At 46.9% G+C, this 19,463-nt stretch overlaps 1 protein-coding gene and 1 pseudogene across 1 annotated transcript; both read left to right on the forward strand.

The window, feature by feature from the left end:
• Nucleotides 1-19,463, forward strand: part of LOC112204357 (uncharacterized) — a 77,759-nt pseudogene that overhangs the window by 1,148 nt on the left and 57,148 nt on the right.
• LOC129135958 (uncharacterized) lies at nucleotides 6,648-8,985 on the forward strand. Its single transcript, XM_054658209.2, has one exon. It carries the CDS (start codon nucleotides 6,656-6,658, stop codon nucleotides 7,283-7,285), a length of 630 nt encoding a protein of 209 aa, XP_054514184.1. The 5' UTR covers nucleotides 6,648-6,655; the 3' UTR covers nucleotides 7,286-8,985.

Here is a 19,463-nt window from a genome sequence, read left to right on the forward strand (position 1 = left end):
TTCTGATGGCTTCAATCTCATTACTTGTTACTAATCTGTTCTGGTCTTGGATGTTTTCATTGTTTAACCTGAGTAGGTTGTATGCATCTAGGAATTTGCCAATTTCTACTAGGCTTTCCAATTTATTGGCATATAATAGCCAGTTATGATCCTTTGAATTTCTGAAGTATTAGTTGTAATGTCTCCTTTTTTTAATCTGTTGATTTTATTTATTTGAATCTTGTCTCTTTTCTTAGGCTGGTTAAAAGTTTGTCAATTTTGTTTAGCTTTCCAGAAAACCAACTTTTCGTTTAATCTTGTGTGTTTTTTATTTCAATTTTGTTTCTGCTACGATCTTATTTATTTTCTTATTTTTGGTTTACTTTGTTCTTACTTTACTAGTTCTTTAAGATGTATTGTTTATTTGAAGTTTTTCTTTTGTTTGGATAGTAGGCACTTATAGCTGTAAACCTCCGCCTTTGTACTGCTTTCTGCATAACAAGTTTTGGTATACTGTGTTTTCATTACCCTTTGTTTCATGAAATTTTTGAATTTCTGTCTTAGTATCTTCATTGACCCGCTAGTCATTTATTCAGGAGGGTAGTGTTTAACTTCCATGTGATTGTATTGTTTCCGAAATTACTTTTCTTATTGATACCTAGTTTTATTCCTTTGCAGTGAAAGAAGATGGCCACGGAGACAGACAGCAGCGTGGTCAGAGTGGTAGGAGCCAGCCATCAGGGAGAGCTGCTCCATGCCTGGCTGCTGGGAGCTAGAGCCTGCGGCCCACTGGCTTGCCTCACTGTAGTTGGTGGTGGCGGTGACAGAGACTGCAGCATGACCAGAGTGGTAGGACAGGGGCTATCCAGGGCTGCACCTTTCACAGTGTGGGGTGGGTTGGGGGCGCTATCCAGGGTGTCATTGCCTGCATTAGGGGTACTGGTTGGTAGCACTGCACAGGGCTGCACTGCCCACGGCAGGGAGGGTGGGTTATGGGTGCTTTCTGGGGCTGCAATGCCCATGGAGGAGGACAGGTTAGGGCATATTGGGTGTACGCTACTGGCGGCATTGGGGGACGGAGGTGAGGGGCGCTATTGAGGGCAGGACTAGCCGTGGAGCGGGGGCGAGTTCGGTGCTATCAGGGGCTGCACTGCTGGCGGCCGTCAACAGAGTTGGCATCCAAGGAAGGAGTGGTTCTCCTCTCCCTGACTCCACACTCCAGAGGGCGAACCACTCTTGGTCATACTGGAGTGTGGCAGGGCACGCAGCATTTGCATGGGAATCCTGAGCATGGCAGAGCCCCCACACCCACCGTGGTTCCTGGGCCTGTGCACTCTGGGTCTGTGCCTCAGAGGCTGCCAGGCACCCCTGGGGACACCACGGGGGACAGGGCCCTGTGTGTGGAGGTGTCCGGAACAGGAATTGGCACCTGGGTGCGGAGGGCTGGCTGGGTCTGAATTTGTCTGCTTCTCCTGTTCCCCGAGGAGTGCAGCCCCGGTGGGCCCAATGGTTCCTGTGGAGTGGGGAGCTGGGTGCTGTGGTGTCTCCAGCACCCACCCCAGACCCCAGTTCCCGGCCAGCTTGGGCCAAAAGGAGAGGCTGGACTTTGGAGGGTGGGTGTGAGTGCCTTTGCTGAAACTGGCCCCTGCCACCCAGTGGCCAGCATGACAAGTTGAGGCTCTAACGCTTCCACTCCTCACAACTTCCTCTAGGCTTTTCTGGCTTTGCCCGCCCAGCTGCTCTGTGCCAGGAGGAGGAGGAGACACCTAGAGCCTGCAACACCATGGCTCGCCTCGCTGCGGGTGGGTGGCAGTGACAGAGACTGCAGTGCACCAGAACGGTAGGAGAGCGGCCACGCTAGGAGGGCAGGCGGCTGCAGGCAGGGTTGGGAGTCAGGCTTACAGCGATGGACGGGCTGCAGCAGTGGCCAGGTGGTAGGAGCCTTGTAGGGAGGGCTGGTGCATTGGCAATGGGCCTGGCTTTGCCCTGTGCCTGCCGTGGATCTGGCCCTGTACTGCCCTGCCTTGCCCTGTACCTGCCCTACTGTTACCTGGACTCTCGGCCCTGTCCTGCTCTGGTCCCATCCTGTCCCTGTCTCGGCCCTGTGCTACCCTGTCCCTTCCCTGGTCTTGCCCTGGCACTGGCCCTGCCCCGAACCTGCACTGGCCTGACCTTGGCTCTGGCCCTGGCTCTGGCCCTGCCCCTTGTCCTGACCCTGGTCCTGTCATGGCACTGGCCCTGCCAATGGTCATGGTCCTGCTCCTGTGCTGGCCCTGACCTGGCCTTGAAAATGTCCTGGCCCTGCTTTGGCCCATCCCTGCCCTGGCCCCACCATCGGCCTGCCTGTTCTGCCCTCTCCTGGCACTGACCTCGCCCTGTCATGGCCCAGTGGTGCCATTGCCCTGCCTTACCCTGCGCTGGTTGTGCCTTGGCCCTGCTTGGTGCTGGCCACTCCCTGGACCTGCCCTGGACCTGCCCTGCCCCTGCCTTGGCTTTTGCCCTGCCCTCACTATGGCCTGGCCCTGGCCCTAGCCCTGGTCCTGCCATATCCCTGGCCCTGCCCTTATCCAGGCCCTGCCCCTGCTGCTGCCCTGGCCCTGGCCTGGAACCTGGTCCTGTCAAGGACCTGCCCTGACTCTGCCATGGCCCTGGCCCTGCTCTGCCTTGTTCCTGGCCCTGACCCAGACCCAGACCCTTTCCTGGCTCTGCACTGGCCTTTCCCTGGCCCTGAGCTGGCAGTGGTCTGCCCCTGGTCTTGCCATCACCCTGCCCTGCTGTGCTCCGGATGTGTCATCACCCTGCCCTGGCCCTACTCTGCCTTTGACCCTGCCCTGGCCTTACCTTGGCCCTCACCCTAGTCTTCGCTAGGCCCAGCACAGACCTGGCTCTGACCCTGGCCCTGGTCTTTGTCCTGCCATAGCCTTGGCCCTGAAGTGGACTTGGAGGTGTCCTGGCCCCCGTGTAACATAGCTCTGCATTGGCCTGTCTCTGCCCTGCCCCTACCATCACCTTGCCCTGCTCTGCCCTGTCCCAGTACTGAGCCGGCCACGCTATTTCCCTGCCCTACCCTGCCTTGGCTGTGCCCTGGCACAGTTCTGGCCGTGGCCCCGGCCCTGCCCTGGACATGCTCTGACACTGCCTCAGCCTTGGCACTAGCCTGGCTCTTTCTTGGCATCAGCCCTGCTCTCTCTGTGGACCGGCTCTTGTCCTGTCCTGCACTGGCCATACCATGCCCTGCCCTGCCCTGCCCTGACTCAGCCCTGACTCAGCCTTGGCCTTGGCATTGCCCCTGGTCCTGCCATATTTCTTGCCCTGTCCCTACCCTAGCCTTGGCCCTGACCCTTACCTTGTTCTGGCCCTGCCCTTGCCCTAATGCAGCCCCTGGTCCTGTCATGGCCCTGCCCTGGACGTGTCCTGGCCCTGGCCCTTCCCTGCTTGAGACCTTGCCCTGGTTCTCCCATGGCCCTGACCCTGAAATGCCTGGCCCTCCCCTGGCCTTGCACTGCTCTGGCCCTTGCCCTGACTCTGGTCCTGTCACTGACCTAGCCCCAGCCCTGTTGCTGGTCTTACCATGGCCCAGACCCTGCCTTGGCCCTGCCCTGACACTGTCCTGGATCCTGGCTGTGCCAAGAACCTGTACTGTCCTTGCCCTTGTTTTGCTCCTGCCCCGAACCTGGTCCTGCCCAGGCTGTGTCTATGGCCCTGGCCCTGGCCCTGCCCAGGTCTTGGCACTGGCCTGGCCCTGCCCTGCCCTGGCCCTATGCTTTCCTGGCCCTGCCTTGCTGGCCCTGGCCCTGCCTTGGCCCTAGCCTGGCTTTGACCCTGCCCTGGCCCTACCTTGGCCTTCACCCTAGCCTTACCTGGGCACTGTGTTGGACCTGGCCATAGCACAGACCTGGTTGTGGCCCTGGCCCTGCCGTGGCTCTGGCCCAGACCCTAGCCCTGCCAGGTACCTGTCCTGGCCCAGCTCTGGGCCTGGCTTTGTCCCTAATTCTTAGATGACCCTGGCCCTGCCCCTGCCCTTGCCCTTGCCCTGGCACTGGCCTTGGACATGTCTGTGGTCCTAACCCTGGCCCTGCCCTGGAGCTGCCACTGTCTTGGCTGTGCCCTGGCTCTGGCCCTGCCCAGGCCCTGGCCCTGCCCTGGCCCCAGCCATAGACCTGCCCTGGTTGGTCGTGCCCTACCTTAACCCTGTGCTACCCTGGGCCTGCTCCACCCTGCCCTGGCCCTGCCCTCCCTTTGGCCCTGCCCTGACCCCACCTTGGCCCTCACACTGGCCCTAGCACAGTCCTATCTGTGGCCTTGACCTGGCATTGACCCCTGCTCCTGACCCTGGTCCTGCCATGGCCCTGGCTCTGCCAATGACCCTGGCAGCCCTTACCCTGGCCCTGTCTTGGCCCTGGCCCTGAACTGGCCCTGCCCTGACCCTGGCCCTGAAGTGGATTTGCAGGTGTCTTGTCCATGGTTTAACCTGGTCTTACCATGGCCCTGTCCCTCCCCTGGCTCTGTCCTGGTCTTGTGCTGACCCTGACCCAGACCTTGGCCCTGCCCCAGCCTTGTCCTAGACCTGGCCATGGCCCTGCGTCTGCCCTGGACCGGCGCTGGCACTGGTATGGACCCTGGCCCTGGGCCTTTGCTACTTAAGGCCATACCCTGGCCCAGCCCTGGTCCTGACCCTGTCCTGGCCCTAATTTGGCCTGGCTCTACCCTGGCATGCTATTCTGGCCCTTGCCCTGACCCTGTCCCTGTCCTGGTCCTAGCCCCGTTGCTGGTCTTGCCATGGCCCTTGTCCTGACATTGCCCTTTCCTGGTTCTGGCCCTGGCCCTGTCCCAGCCCTGCTCTGGCCCTGGTCTGAACCCTGGCCCTGCAATAGACCTGCCTTGGTCCTGCTCAGACCCTGGCTCTGGCCCTACCTCTGCCCTGGCCATACCCTTGCCCTGGCCTGGACCCCAGTCCTGGTCCTTGTCCTGCCCCAGCCGTGGCCCTGGCCCTGCCCTGCCTGTGCCCTGTTCTATCCTGGGCTGGCCCTGCCATGGCCTGGTCTTGCCATTGCCCTGCCCTAGCCTGCTCTGCTTGTGCCCTAGATCTGCCCCGCTTGTGCCCTAGATCTGCCCCGGCCTTTGCCCCTGTCTTGGTTCTAGCCTCGACTCAGCCCTGGACCTTCCCTGACCTTGCCTCAGCCCTGGCACTACCCTGGCATTGCCTTGGCATTTGCCCTACTCTCTCTATGGCCTGGCTGTGGTCCTGCCCTGCTCTGCTCTTGTTCTGTCCTGGCACAGCCCTGGCCCTGGCCCTGGCCCTGCCGTATCACTGGCTCTGGTTCTGCCCTTATGCAGAGCTGACCCTGCCACTGCCTTGGCTTTGGCCTGGACCTTGGCCATACAGTGACCCTGCCATGACCGTTTCCTGGTCCTGGCCTGGAGCCTGGCCCTGCCAAGGACTCGCCCTGGCTCTGTCATGGCCCTGGCCCTTTCATGGATTTGGATGTGTCCTGTCCCTTATTTGCCCCGGCCCTTCCCTGGCTCTGCCATACCCCTTCTCTGGGGTAGGGCCAGGGTCAGGACCAGACCAGGGTAGGGTCAGGACCAGGGTAGGGCCATGGTAAGGCCTGAAGATGGGAAGGGCCAGGGCAGCGGCTGGACCAGGGAAGGGTCAGGGCCAGGGATGTAGTAGGACTAGGGGCAGAGCCGGCACTAGGGCTGAGCCAGGGCAGAGCAGGAGAGATTACTTTAGGCTATTACGTAAAATTTTTATTTTAGATTTTTAAGATAACTATAGTAGTAGTAATGTCTATACTATGTTGTTTGTAATACTAATAATATTTGCAGTAATCACTAAATTTTAACTAATACTATCTTTGCTTCCAGTAGTGTTCTATGAGTATAATTTTATCAACATGTAAATATGTGAGGCATTGATTCTCATAATAATTCTATATGCTAGGTACTTAAAGCATCCCCATTTTCCAAATATAGGAAACAGGCATAAAGAAGGTAAATACTTGGCCAGATTACTCCTGTAATCCCAGCACTTTGGGAGGCCAAGGCAGGCAGATGGCTTGAGCTCAGGAGTTTGGAACCAGCCTGGGCAACATTGTGAAACCCTATCTCTACTAAAAATGCACAAAAAGAACTAATTTAAGTTTCTTGTAGGATTCTGGTTATAAAACACTGGTCAAACACACAGGGCATGGATAGGGCAGGGCCAGGGACAAGGTCAGGCCAGGAAGGGGCCAGGGCCAAGGCAGGGCCAGAGCTGGACTTGGAGGTGTCCTGGTCTGATTTGCCCTGCCCCAACGTTGGCCCAGCTCTGCTCTGGCACGTCCTGTCATGCCCTGTCCCTGGCCTGAGCATTGGCCCTGGCCCTGTCCTGCTTCTGGCCCTGCCCTGGAGTTGACCAGGCACTGCCATGGCCCAGTCCTGCATTGCCCTGCCCTCCTCTGCCCTGGTGCTACCATGGCCCTGCTTGGGCCCTAGCTCTGCCTCGACTCTGGACCTGCCCTGACTCTGCTCAGCCCTGGATCTACCCTGACTCTACCTTGGTGTTGCCCTCCCATCTCTATGGCCTGGCTCTGGCCATGCCTTGCACAGGCCATGCTCTGCCCTGCGTGCCTCAGCCTGGGCCCAGCCCTCATCCTACCATATTCCTGACCCCAGCCATACCCTTGTTCTGGCCATGACCCTGCCGTGGCCCTCTCCTGGCCCTTCCTTGGTCCTGCCTGGCCCTTCCATGCCCTGGCCTTGCCCTCACCCTGCATTGGCCCTGCACTGGTCCTGCCCTGCCCTGGCACTGCCTTGGCCCCGGCCCTGCCTTCTCCCTGGCCTTGCCTTTGCCCTGCCCTGGCCTGACCCCAGGCCTACTGAGTCCATGAAATGGCCCTGGACCTGCCTTGCCATCCTCTGTCCTGGCCCTGTATTGTCCCCACCATGCTTTGGTCCAGCGCTTGCCCTAGCCCTGTTGCTAGTCCTGCCACTGCTATGGCCCTGCTCTGTTTTTGGCCATGCCATGTGCTACCCTAGCCCTGCCCTGCCTTGGCCTTGGCCCTACCATGGCCTTCTCCTATCCTGGCCTGGCCCTACCCTGGCCTTTTCTACCCTGGCCTTGCCCTTCCTTGATCTTGCCCTGCCCTGGCCTTGCCCTGCCCTGGCCTTGGTTTTGCCTTATCCTGGTCCTGGTTCTGCCCTGACCCTGGCCTTGCTCTGGATCCTCTCTGGTTCTGCTTTCTCCCTGGCCCTGCCCTTACTCTGGCCCTGTCCCTGGCCCAGCCTTGACCCTGACCCTGGCCCTGACAATCCCCAGGTCTGACACTGGCCATGCTTGGCCCTGGCCCCTCCTTTTGGCCCTGCCCTGGCCCTGCCTTAGCCCTGTGCTATCTTAGTCCTGCCCTGGCCCTGAACTCGCCCTGGCCCTACCCTCACCCTACACCGGCCCCGCCCTACCCTGGCCTTGCCCTGCCCTGGCCCTGCCTTTGGCCTGCTCTGGCTCTGGTTCTGCCCTGGCCTTGCCCTTGCCCTGGACCCTCCCTGGCCATGTTTTTTCCATGGTCCTTCTCTGGCCTTGCCCTTGCCCTGTCCCCTTTCTGGTCCTGCCATGTTTCTGGCCCTGCCCTGTCCATGTCCTGGACCTGACTCTGGCCCTGGATCTCCCTGTCCTTGCCCTGCCATACCCTGGCCCGTTCCTTGCTCTACACTGACCCTGCCCTGCCTTGGCCCTGTGCTACCCTAGCCCTGCCCTGGCCTTCTGCTGACCCTGATCCTGCCATGGCCCTGGCCCTGCCATGTCCCTGCCCTGGCCCTGGTTCTTCCCTGCTTCTGGCCCTGGCCTTGGTCCTCTCATGTCCCTGGCTGTGACCCTGCCCCTGGTTTTTCTCTGGCCATGACCCTGCCCCAGTTCTGTCCTATCCCTGGCCCTGTCTCAGTTCTGTCCTAGCCCTGGCCTTTCACAGTACTTTATGCTTAGTAAGGGCTCCACGGTGTCTGTGAGTTGAATGTTGTGTTCATAGTATCTGCCAAAACAGAAAGAAAAAAACAAAATATTTTGATAAGAAGTTAAAGTTTTGTATATAATATGCCTTGAATTGTCAGTGCCTGTTATTAGTTGTATTACATATAGGTCATGGTTTTGTACACATAACTCCAAACCATTGATACTGTTAAAAGGATATATGAATATATGAAAGAATGTATAAACGTAAGAATGTATCAGTATCTAATGACCTTTCTGAATTAATTTTTAATTTTAGCTCTATTAGATTTTTCTCAGTGTAACAAATGTTTATTCATATGTAATTAAGGGTGTATTTCCTGTCCAGAATATTCATATTACCTAATTGAAAATTATATGATACAAAAATATAATACTATTTTTAGGCCAGGCATGGTGGCTCATACCTGTAATCCCAACATTTTGAGAGGCCAAGTTTGGAGAATCATTTGAGTCCAGGAGTTGACCAGCCTGGGCAACATAGTGAGACCTTGTCTTTATTAAATAAATAAATAAATAAATAAATAGTTTGGGCACTGTGGCTCATATCTGTCATCCCAGCATTTTGGGTTGCCAATGCAGGAGGATTGCTTGAGCCCAGGAGTTTGAGACCAGCCTGGGCAGAATAGCAAGACTCCATCTCTGCAAATAATAAAATATTAACCAGGTGTGGTGGTGCGCACCTGGGGTCCCAGCTACCTGGGAGGCTAAGGTGGGAGGTTTGCTCGAGGCTGCAGTGAACTGTGAATGCACCACTGCATTCCAGCCTAGGCCACAGAACAGGACCTTGTCTATAAATAAAGAAATAAGAAAAATATAAATAAAAATAAGTAAAAATAAATATAAGTAAATTTAAATACATATAAATATAAAAATGCATACATGAAAAGAAACAATTTTTAAATTTAACATCACTGAGGGCATCCTATCCATTTCATTTCATGATTCCATTACATCATTTCACTTAGATGAAATGATAAGATGACTTGAGATGAGATGAAATGATGAGATGAAATGACAAAATGATGCGATGAGATGAGATGATGAGATGAAATTTTGAGATGAAATGGTGAGTAGAAATGATGAGATGAAATGATGAGACGAAATGACAAAATTGAAAAGAAATTGAAAGGAGAGGAGATGAGATAAAATGAGATGAAATGATGAGATGATGGATGAAATGATGAGATGAAACGAGATGAAATGGTGAGATGAAATGAAATAATGAAGTGATATGAAATAATGAAATTGAAATGAGATGATATGAGATGAAATAATGAGATAAAATGATGAGATGATGGATGAAATAATGAGATGAAATGAGATGAAATGGTGAGATGAAATGAAATAATGAAATGATATGAAATAATGAAATTGAAATGAGATGATATGAGATGAAATAATGAGATAAAATGATGAGATGAGATGAACGATGAGATGAAATGATGAAATGAAATGAGATGAAAAATGATGAGATGAAAAATGAGATGAAATGGAATAATGAAATGAGATGAAATGAAATGAAATAATGAAAGGAAATTATGAAATGTAATGATGAAATTGAAATGAAATTGAAATGAGATGAGTTGAAATGATGAGATGTAATGATGAAATGAAATGATGAAATGAGATGAAATAATGAGATGAAATGAGATAATGAGATGAGATGAGATGAAATGATGAAATGAAATGATGGATGAAATGATGAGATGAAATGAGATGAAATGTAATGAGATGAAATGAAATGACATAATGAAATGAAATAATGAAATGAGATGAAATAATGAAATAATGAAATGAAAATGAAATGGAAATGATGAGATGAGAAGAAATGATGAGATGAAATGATGAGATGAGATAAAATGAGATGAAATGAGATGAAATGATGAGATGAAATGAGATGAGATGAAATATGATGAGATGAAATGACATAATGAATGAAATGATGAAATGGAATAATGAAACGGAAATGATGAGATGAGATGCAATGAGTTGAAATGAGATGAAATGATGAAATGAGATGAAATGATGGAGATGAGATTTGATGAAATGACATGAAATGACATAAAATGAGATGAAATGGGATGTAATGATGGAATGAGATGAGATGAAATGAGATGAAATGATGAGATGAGATAAAATGATGATATGAAATGATGAGATGAATGATGAGATGAATGATGAAATGATGAGATGAGATGATGAAATGGTGAGATGAACTGATGAGATGAAATGAAATAATGAAATGAAATTGAAATAAAATTGAAATGAGATGAGATGAAATGATAAGATGAGATGATGAAATAAAATGATGAAATGATGAGATGTGATGAGATGAAATGATGAGATGAAATGATGAGATGACATGAAATAATGAAATGAAATTGAAATGAGATGAGAAGATACGAGATGAGATGAAATGATGAGATGAAATGATGAAATGATGAGATAAGATGAAAAGAGTTGAGATGATGAGATGAAATGAGATGAAAAGAGATGAAATGATGAGATGAAATGAAATGATGAGATGAAATGAGGTGAAATGAAATTAGACGAAATGTAATGAGATGAAATGAAATGACATAATGAAATGAAAAAAATGAAATGAAATAATGAAATGAGGTGAAATTAAATGAGATGATGAAATTAAATGATGAAATGAAATAATGAAATGGAAGTGAAATGGAAATGATGAGATGAAATGACGAGATGAATGAGATGAAATGATGAGATGAAATGATGAGATGAGATGTAATGATGAGAGGAAATGATGAGATGTAATGAAATGAGATGAAATGAATGAGATGAAATGAAATAATGAAAGGAAATTGAACTGAGAGATGAAATGAGATAAAATGAGATGAAATAAATGATGAGATGAAATGATGAAATGCTAAGGTGAGATGAGATGAAACGATGAGATGAAAGGATGAGATGAAATGAGATGAAATGATGAGATGAGGTGAGATGAGATGAAATGAGATGAAACGAGATGAAATGATGAAATGAGATGAGATGAGAAGAAATGATTTGATGAAATGAGATGAGGTAGTGATGAGATGAAATGAAATGAAGTGAAATGAAATGAAATAATGAAATGAAATTGAAATGAGATGAGATGAAATGAGATAAAATGATGAGATGAAATGAGATAAAATGATGAGATGAATTGAGATGAAATGATGAAATGATGAGATGATGATATGAAAAATGATAAGATGAAAAATGAGATGAAATGATGAGATGAAATGAAATGAAATAATGAAATAAATGAAATGAAATGATGAATTGATGATATTGAAATGAAATTGAAAGATGAGATGAGATGAAATGATGAGATGAAATGAAATGTTGAAATGAAATGATGAAATGAAGAGATGTGACATGAAATGATGAGCTGAAATGATGAGATGAAATGAAATGAAATGAGATTAAATGATGAGATGAAAAATGAGATGAAAAATGATGAGATGAAATGATGAGATGAAATGAGATGAGATGAATTGAGATGAGATGAGATGAAATAATGAAATTAGGTGAAATAATGAAATGAGATGAAATAATGAAATAAAATTGAAATGAGATGAGAAGAAATGAGATGAAATGTTGAAAAGAAAGGAGGAAATCATGAGATGAAATGATGAGATGAATTGAGATGAAATGAGATGAAAAATGATATGAAAAATGATATCAAAAATATGACATGAAATGAAATGAGATGATATGAAATGACAATGAAATAAATGAAATTAGATGAAATGAAATGAAATAGTGAAATGAAATGATGAAATGAAATAATGAAAATGAAATGGAAATGAGATGAGATTTGATGAAATGATGAGATGAAATGAGATGATATGAAATGAGATGAGATGGGATAAGATGAAATGATGAGATAAAATGATGAGATGAAATGATGAGGTGATGAGGTGAAGTGATGCACTGTCACGTGTGTGTCTTTTTCCCAACCAACAAAAATTATAATTCATTAATTTTAGTTTTATTATTTAAGAATATTCTTAAGAGTTGAAGGAAAAATAATATTTGTACATTATGGGTTACAATTAAGTATAAATAATACGTAAATATATTAAAACTTACAAAGAATATGTTTCGGAATCGAATATGCCATGCTTCTGTGATGACAGGTATTTCATGCTGGTTGTTACAATTTTACATGAAAAACTAATGAAACAATGTTTTTAACTGTTTCTAAAAATAACAGTTTCCAAAACAGTTTTACATTCAAAATATGAAAAAGATGTCTTTGTGTTCCTTAATCTGATGAGATTTTCACACTCTGCAGATAATTGTTAGATTTTTATTGTGTTGATAAATTGTATATCAAATAAAAAATGTTATTACCTCTTAAATTAGGATTTTTAGGTGATATAGGCAGAAAGGAAGGCAAGTTTTTATAACTTTGTCTAAATGAACTTTCTAAATGCCTGAGTATTAAAAGATAGCATGTCTATAAATCACAATGTATATATTACTGTATGACCTAGGACCAATCAAAACCGTTACCTCTGATAACATTATATTGTGCCCAGTATAAAATAGATATAATAATACCTCAAACTTAAATCCAGGCATTGTCATTGAATATCTTAAGAATATGCAGCAAAGGTGCTTTTAAAAATACAAGCTAGTGATTGTACTAAATTTGTAAATCACATAGGATAGTGGGTCATTTTAAGAATATTATTTCAATCTATAAACGTGGATGTCTTTCCTTTTTTATATTTTCTTTAATTTCTCTCATTAATATTTGTCATTTTTGTTGTCGAAATCTTTTACTTCCTTGGTTAAATTTATTTCTAAGTACATTTTTGTAGCTATTGTAAAAGGAATTGCTTTCTTAATTTCTTGTTTCAGCTAGTTTACTATCAATATATAGAAATGCTACTGATTTTTGTATGTTGATTTATATCCTGCAACTTTATTAATTTCATGTATCACCCCAAGAAGCTTTTGGTAGAGTCTTATTTTTTTCCATGTATAAGATCACATTGTCTTTAAACAGGGACAATTTGACTGTCTCCTTTCCAATTCAGATGTCCTTTATTTCTTTCTCTCACCTAATTGTCCTGGCTAAGACTTTCACTATGTGAAATATGATTGGTGAGAATAGGCATCCTTTTCTTGTTCCAGTAAAATCTTTTTCTTGTTCACAGTAAAATCTTTCACCTTTTCCACACTCAGTATGATCTTAGCTGTAGATTTGTCCTTTATGTCCTTTGTGTTAAGGCATATATTTTCTATACTAAATTGTTGAGAAGTTTTTTGTCATGTAAGAATATTTAATTTTGCCAAATGCTTTTATTGTTTATTAATTTAATCATATGGTTTTCAATATATATCCAAAGGAAAGAAAATCAGTATATCAAAGAGTTACCTGCACCCCCATGTTTACTACAGCACTATTCTCAATAGCCAAGATATGGAATCAACAAAAGTGTCCATCAGCAGATGAATGGATAAAGAAATGTGACATACATATATAATGGAATATTATTTAGTCATAATAAAGAACAAAATCCTGTTATTTGTGGCAACAAGAATGCAAGTGGAGGGCATTATGTTAGGTGAAATAAGCCTGGCATAGAAATAGGAACACCATATAACTACGTGTTCTCACTTATGTATGGAAGCTAAAATTTTTAATCTCGTAGAAGTAGTAGAGTTTTGGTTACCATATCCTGGAAAGAGTAGGAGAAAGAAGAGTATAAGGGGGGGAAAAAGCCGCGGCGGCAGAGGGGAGAAAGCCGCGGCGGGCAAATAACCGCGGCACCGGGGGCGCCAAAAAGTCGCGGAGGGCAAAAAGCCGCGTCGGCGGGGGGGCAAAAAGCCGAGGCAGGCAAAAAGACGCGGCGGCGGGGGGGGGGGGGGGGGGAAAGCCGGGGCAGGCAAAAAGACGCGGCGGCGTAGGGGAAAAAGCCGCGGGGGGGGGGGGAAGCCGCGGGGGGGGAAGCCGCGGGGGGCGAAAGCCGCGGGGGGGGGGCAAAAAGCCGCGGCGGCGGGGGGGGGGCAAAAAGCCGCGGGGGCGGGGGGGGGGCAAAAAGCCGCGGGGGCGGGGGGGGGGCAAAAAGCCGCGGGGGCGGGGGGGGCAAAAAGCCGCGGGGGCGGGGGGGGGGCAAAAAGCCGCGGGGGCGGGGGGGCAAAAAGCCGTGGCGACAAAAAGCCACGGCGGCGGGGGTGAAAAAGCTGCGGCGGCGGCGGCGGCGGGTAAAAAGCCGCCGCGGGGGTGAAAAAGCCACGGCGGTGGGGGGGTGAAAAAGCCACGGCGGTGGGGGGGGTAAAAAGCCACGGTGGTGGGGGGGGGGTAAAAAGCCACGGTGGTGGGGGGGGGCAAAAAGCCGCGGCGACAAAAAGCCACGGCGGCGGGGGTGAAAAAGCCGCGGCGGTAGGGGAGCAAAAAGCCGCGGCGGCGGCCGGGGGTAAAAAGCCGTGGGGGACAGAAATCCGCGGCGGCGGGGGTGAAAAAGCAGCGGCAGGCAAAAAGCCGCGGCGGTGGGGGGGTAAAAAGCCGGGTCGGGTAAAAAGCCGGGTCAAGCAAAAAGCCGCGGTGGGCAGAAAGCCGCGGCGGCGGCGGGGGGGGGGGGGGCAAAAAGCCGCGGGGACAAAAAGCCACGGCGGCGGGGGTGAAAAAGCCGCGGCAGCAGGGGTGGACAAAAAGCCGAGTCGGGCAAAAAGCCGCGGCGGTGGGGATGCAAAAAGCCGCGGTGGCGGGGGGGGCAAAAAGCCGCGGCGGCAAAAAGCCACGGCGGCAGGGGTGCAAAAAGCCGCGGCGGCGGGGGGCCAAAAAGCCGCGGCGGTGGGGGCGCAAAAAGCCGGGTCGAGCAAAAAGCCGCGGCGACAAAAAGCCACGGCGGCGGGGGTGAAAAAGCTGCGGCGGTGGGGGAGCAAAAAGCGGCGGCGGGGGTGAAAAAGCCGCGGCGGGCAGAAAGCCACGGCGGTGGGGGGGGGCAAAAAGCCGCGGCGACAAAAAGCCACGGCGGCGGGGGTGAAAAAGCCGCGGCGGCGGCGGCGGCGGGTAAAAAGCCGTGGGGGGCAGAAAGCCGCGGCGGCGGGGGGGTAAAAAGCCGGGTCGAGCAAAAAGCCGCGGCGGGCAGAAAGCCGCGGCGGCGGCGGCGGCGGGGGGGCAAAAAGCCGCGGCGACAAAAAGCCACGGCGGCGGGGGTGAAAAAGCCGCGGCGGCGGGGGTGGGCAAAAAGCCGGGTCGGGCAAAAAGCCGCGGCGGTGGGGGTGCAAAAAGCCGCGGCGGCGGGGGGGCAAAAAGCCGCAGCGGCGGGGGGGTGGGGGCAAAAAGCCGCGGCGGCAGGGAACTAAAAGCCGTGGCGGGCATAAACCCGAGGCGGCGGGTGGGGGCAAAAAACCGCGGTGGGGAAAAAGCCGCGGTGGCGGGGAAAAAGCCGCTGCGGGCAAAAAGCTGAGGCGCGCAAAAAGCCGCGGTGGTGGTTGGGGCAAAAAGCCGCGGCGGCGGAGAACAAAAAGCCGCGGCGATGAGGGTCAAAAAGCCGCGGCGGCGAAGGGCAAAAGAGCCGCTGCGATGAGGGTCAAAAAGCCGCGGCGACGCGGGGCAAAATAGTGGAGATGGGGTAGAAGGCCGGCACAGCTTGGCTTTGCTGGAGTGTGATGTGATAGGAAATGTGCAGCCAAAGTCAAAAAAAGATGTAAGCAGGCTTGACTCATTGCAGCCAAGAACCCAGATGTTATCTTGAGGGTTTTAACTAATAAGCAGTTTAAATCAGAATGGCACATTCTGATTTTTTTTTTTGTATATTCACATTTGGCAGGCATAGATACCGTTCGAAGAGAAAAATGTCAGTAGATAGAGGTAACAAACTTAAATATGTGCCGAGTCTAGAAACAAGAGACTAGGGGGATAAGGACCTTTCGAAATAAAATGTGAGATTTGAAAACTGATTGGCTGGGGGATGAGGAAAAGGCAGGTCTTTAAGGTCAATCCCTGTTTTGCTTTAAGTTGTTAGGGGGTGGTTTTATCACATATTGTAGAATACGTCATTTCAGTTTTGAACATCTTGAGTTAAATCGTCCTAACATATCTTATGAATTTGATTTTCTTCCCTGGGAAGCTAGTATTTCAAAAACTGAAAGAGTATATAGATTTCCAACTTGTATCCAATTTATAAAACTATCTCTAGGCTGCTGATTTCAGGAGGAGGCTCATGAATATTCTCTTTGCAGAGAATATATCAGGAGTTAACATCAGCGTCAATATTTGTGAACGACCAGTTAACTAAGCCACCTCTTAGTGTATTTAGATGGGAAATCTTAGCTGAAGATATTCAATAATGAACCAACAGTGACTAAAAAATTCAATATTTAAGTATATTTCATTGTAATTAATTTGAATTGAAGTAGCCATATACAGCTAGTATTTACTACATTGAACAATGCAAATAAGAGGAAAAAATTAATAACCATCTCTAATACCACATGCCAAAATCCTCATCAATTTATTCTAGCTAAAGGAGTTGATCAGAAGCAGCAGTTGAAAGCACCAACTAAACCAGCTGGGGTTAGTTCACTGTCATTCTCTCAGAACCATCTCTTCTCTGAACAAAACAAGTACAAGAGTTCATTGTGAATCTGCATTCTCCTTGCCTATTTTAAGGTTTTGATGTTGACACTAATTTGTGAAATCCCTCCTGTGGTGTGATATTTCGTTTTCCTTGCTTTTTGTTAGGACAAGAATGCTTCAGCTCTTAATTTAAAATTATGTTTCTCCCTCCTAGGTTGAGTGAACTTAGAATGCATTCTCTGACATATCCAAGTTTTTGTTAATATGAATTTGGGGGAAAAAGCATACTTAATTAGCTAAGACTTCTTATTCTAGGCTTGACCCTGTGTTCGACATCTATTGAATTTGTAGTTGCATGGGCTGCTCTCTGACACTGGTTACTGACCTGGAAGCTATATTAACGTTAGGGGAGGTGGTGTATGAGCATTAGAGGTATCCTTGCAAGGAAAGACTTGTCTTAACTCAATACGTCTTTTTTTTGCACACAAGAAAGTCAGTGTTTGAGTCTCCTAAAATCTTCCTATTTCCAAGTTGCAGAGTACCATTGATTCCTAAACAAATACCTAATTTTTGACTCGGAGACGTGGCAAGGTAGTGAATCACCATTATAATTTAACAATCTTCAAGATAAAATTATCTCTCTGATATTTAGATTTTGCCCAATTATTAAGATATTTGGGTGTTTCGTTAAGAATGGAAGACTCTAGTCTCTGGAGCAGAGACTATAAAGGCCTCAGATGATCATTTTTACTTTTATGCTCTTTTCTTTAACACCTTCAACACAGTTGGAAGCAGCCTATATTCCCCAGAGTTGTGTTTTTTAAACCAAATGCATGGTTCCGTGGTAGAAAACTGGGCTGATCCAAGCTGTTTTCAGTAAACACTTCATTTCAGGTGACCTATTTCATATTAAATAATCTCTAGATCCTGTCTTCAAAACTAACTAGATCAGATAACCTACTCTAGATTTTCCCCTTTTAGGGTCTGTGAGCTGCGGTCACTTTTGTGAAAATGATTGCAATGAAAAGATAGAGTTGTAGATGGGGAAAATGTTTTGACTAATTTAAGCATAGTGGTATTTCATATGAGAATTTAAGTTACACACATTTGAAAATTATAATGGAGTCTCTTGGCTGAGCTTTAAAAAAAATAGCGTTTAGGCTAAAAAAGGAACTGCTACCTCTCCTAAAATCAGAAAGATGTTACAGTAATTCTCCATTCTCTAGAATTATCAGGAAGCACCTTTGTGATGATTTACTTTTGTTCTTGGGAGTGTGAGCCCGTGTAGTCGTGGAACCATCAATTAGAATGATGGCTTTCTGATCCCAAAGTCATTCGTTCTGAAAACAATATTTTTCATAAATTTGAAAGTGAGAAGTTTTGATCTTGCCATTCCCAAGTAACTCTCTTAATAAGAGGCATCAGCATGCTTCAGTGTCACTTTCCAGTGCTGAGAGTCATCTTTGAGTTCTCCATTTCACTCCCTACACTCCAATTTAGCTGCAGTTCTCTTGGCCAGTCCTATGAAATACATCCATGGCCTAATGACTTCTCACCACTACTACCACTCATCCTGACAGCATTCTCACCTAAGTCACTACCTTTTTTCTCTGGAGTAGAGTAGCCTCCCAATTTATTTGCTCACAAAACCTATTTATTCTACACGGTGCACAAGATACACCCCTTTGAAATGCAAACACAATCATGTTATTCTCTGGTTAAGTTATCTCATATATTCCTATCGCATTTAAAATTAATTCAGAATAATCCCCTGATTATCAAAACCCTTCATGCTCTTCCACAGTATGGTTTACTTCCAAGATATCTCTTCAACTTTTTTTTCACTGTACTGAATTCGTGACTAATAATCATATTTTTGTTTTTGCACAAAAAGTCTTGACTTGTAAATTTTTCAGTTTCTCCTTTATCCACAGGTAACTCTTTCCTCATAAGGCGAATTGCTTGCTTCCTTGAGTTCTGCTCTCAAAGATACCCTTCATTTTCTACCTAATATTAATAACTTTAATCATTCATTATTCCATTACTATGCTCTATAGTGTATACAATTTCTGTTCTTTGTCATGTTATTAACTAAATTATTTATTTGTTCCAGTAACGTATTCCATAAATATTGTACACATAAAAATTATGTTATTTTTATTGCTGTATGCTCAGCTGCCCAATAACAGTCTGAGGATTAACATATTTGTTAAATGCACAAATACGTTCTTTCACAAATATTAGTTTAATAATTTTATATTAAACTCCCTCTATACTTACAGTATGAATTAGATAATTGAGAATAAACATTCCAGTGGAAAAAAACTAAACAATTTGTTATAAAACATCCTTAAAAGCATCATGAAGAATTACAGGACCAAATTAAGAATGGTATGGAAGCCTGTTTGTGAGGCTTATGTTTGGGTTATCTCTTTACTTAGAGAGACTATAAATCTCAAAAGAGGATTAAACGGAGAAATAACCATATCAACTCACATGGTAAGGGTATTCAAACATCTCTTAGTAATGGAGAAAATTGAAGGAAAAGAAAAAAGAGAAAGGGAAAAAGAGAAACAGAGCGAAAGGGATAATGAAGGAGAGAAAGAAGAAGAGAAAGGAAGAGGAAGAAAAGTAAAGAGGAGGAGGGAGAGGGAGGAAGAAAGAAAGGTGAAAAGAAAGAATGCTAAAGTTTTCAACAACATAATTTATCCTTCTAGAATATGAACGTTGGTCTATTTGATGATGTCCCACAGATTCCTTAGTCTCTGCTCATTTTTTTATCTGTTTCTCAGAGTCAATATTTTCCATTTTCTTATCTTCAAGCTCATGACTTCTGTGTGTGCAAATATACTCTTAAATCCCTCTGGTGATTTTTAAATTTTTGTCATTGTAGTTTTCCACTCCAGAATTTCTGCTATCTCTGTTGATATTCCTACTTTTTAATATTTTTTC

This window comes from Pan troglodytes, chromosome 11 (assembly GCF_028858775.2).
Source record: "Pan troglodytes isolate AG18354 chromosome 11, NHGRI_mPanTro3-v2.0_pri, whole genome shotgun sequence".
Taxonomy (NCBI): Eukaryota; Metazoa; Chordata; class Mammalia; order Primates; family Hominidae; genus Pan; species Pan troglodytes.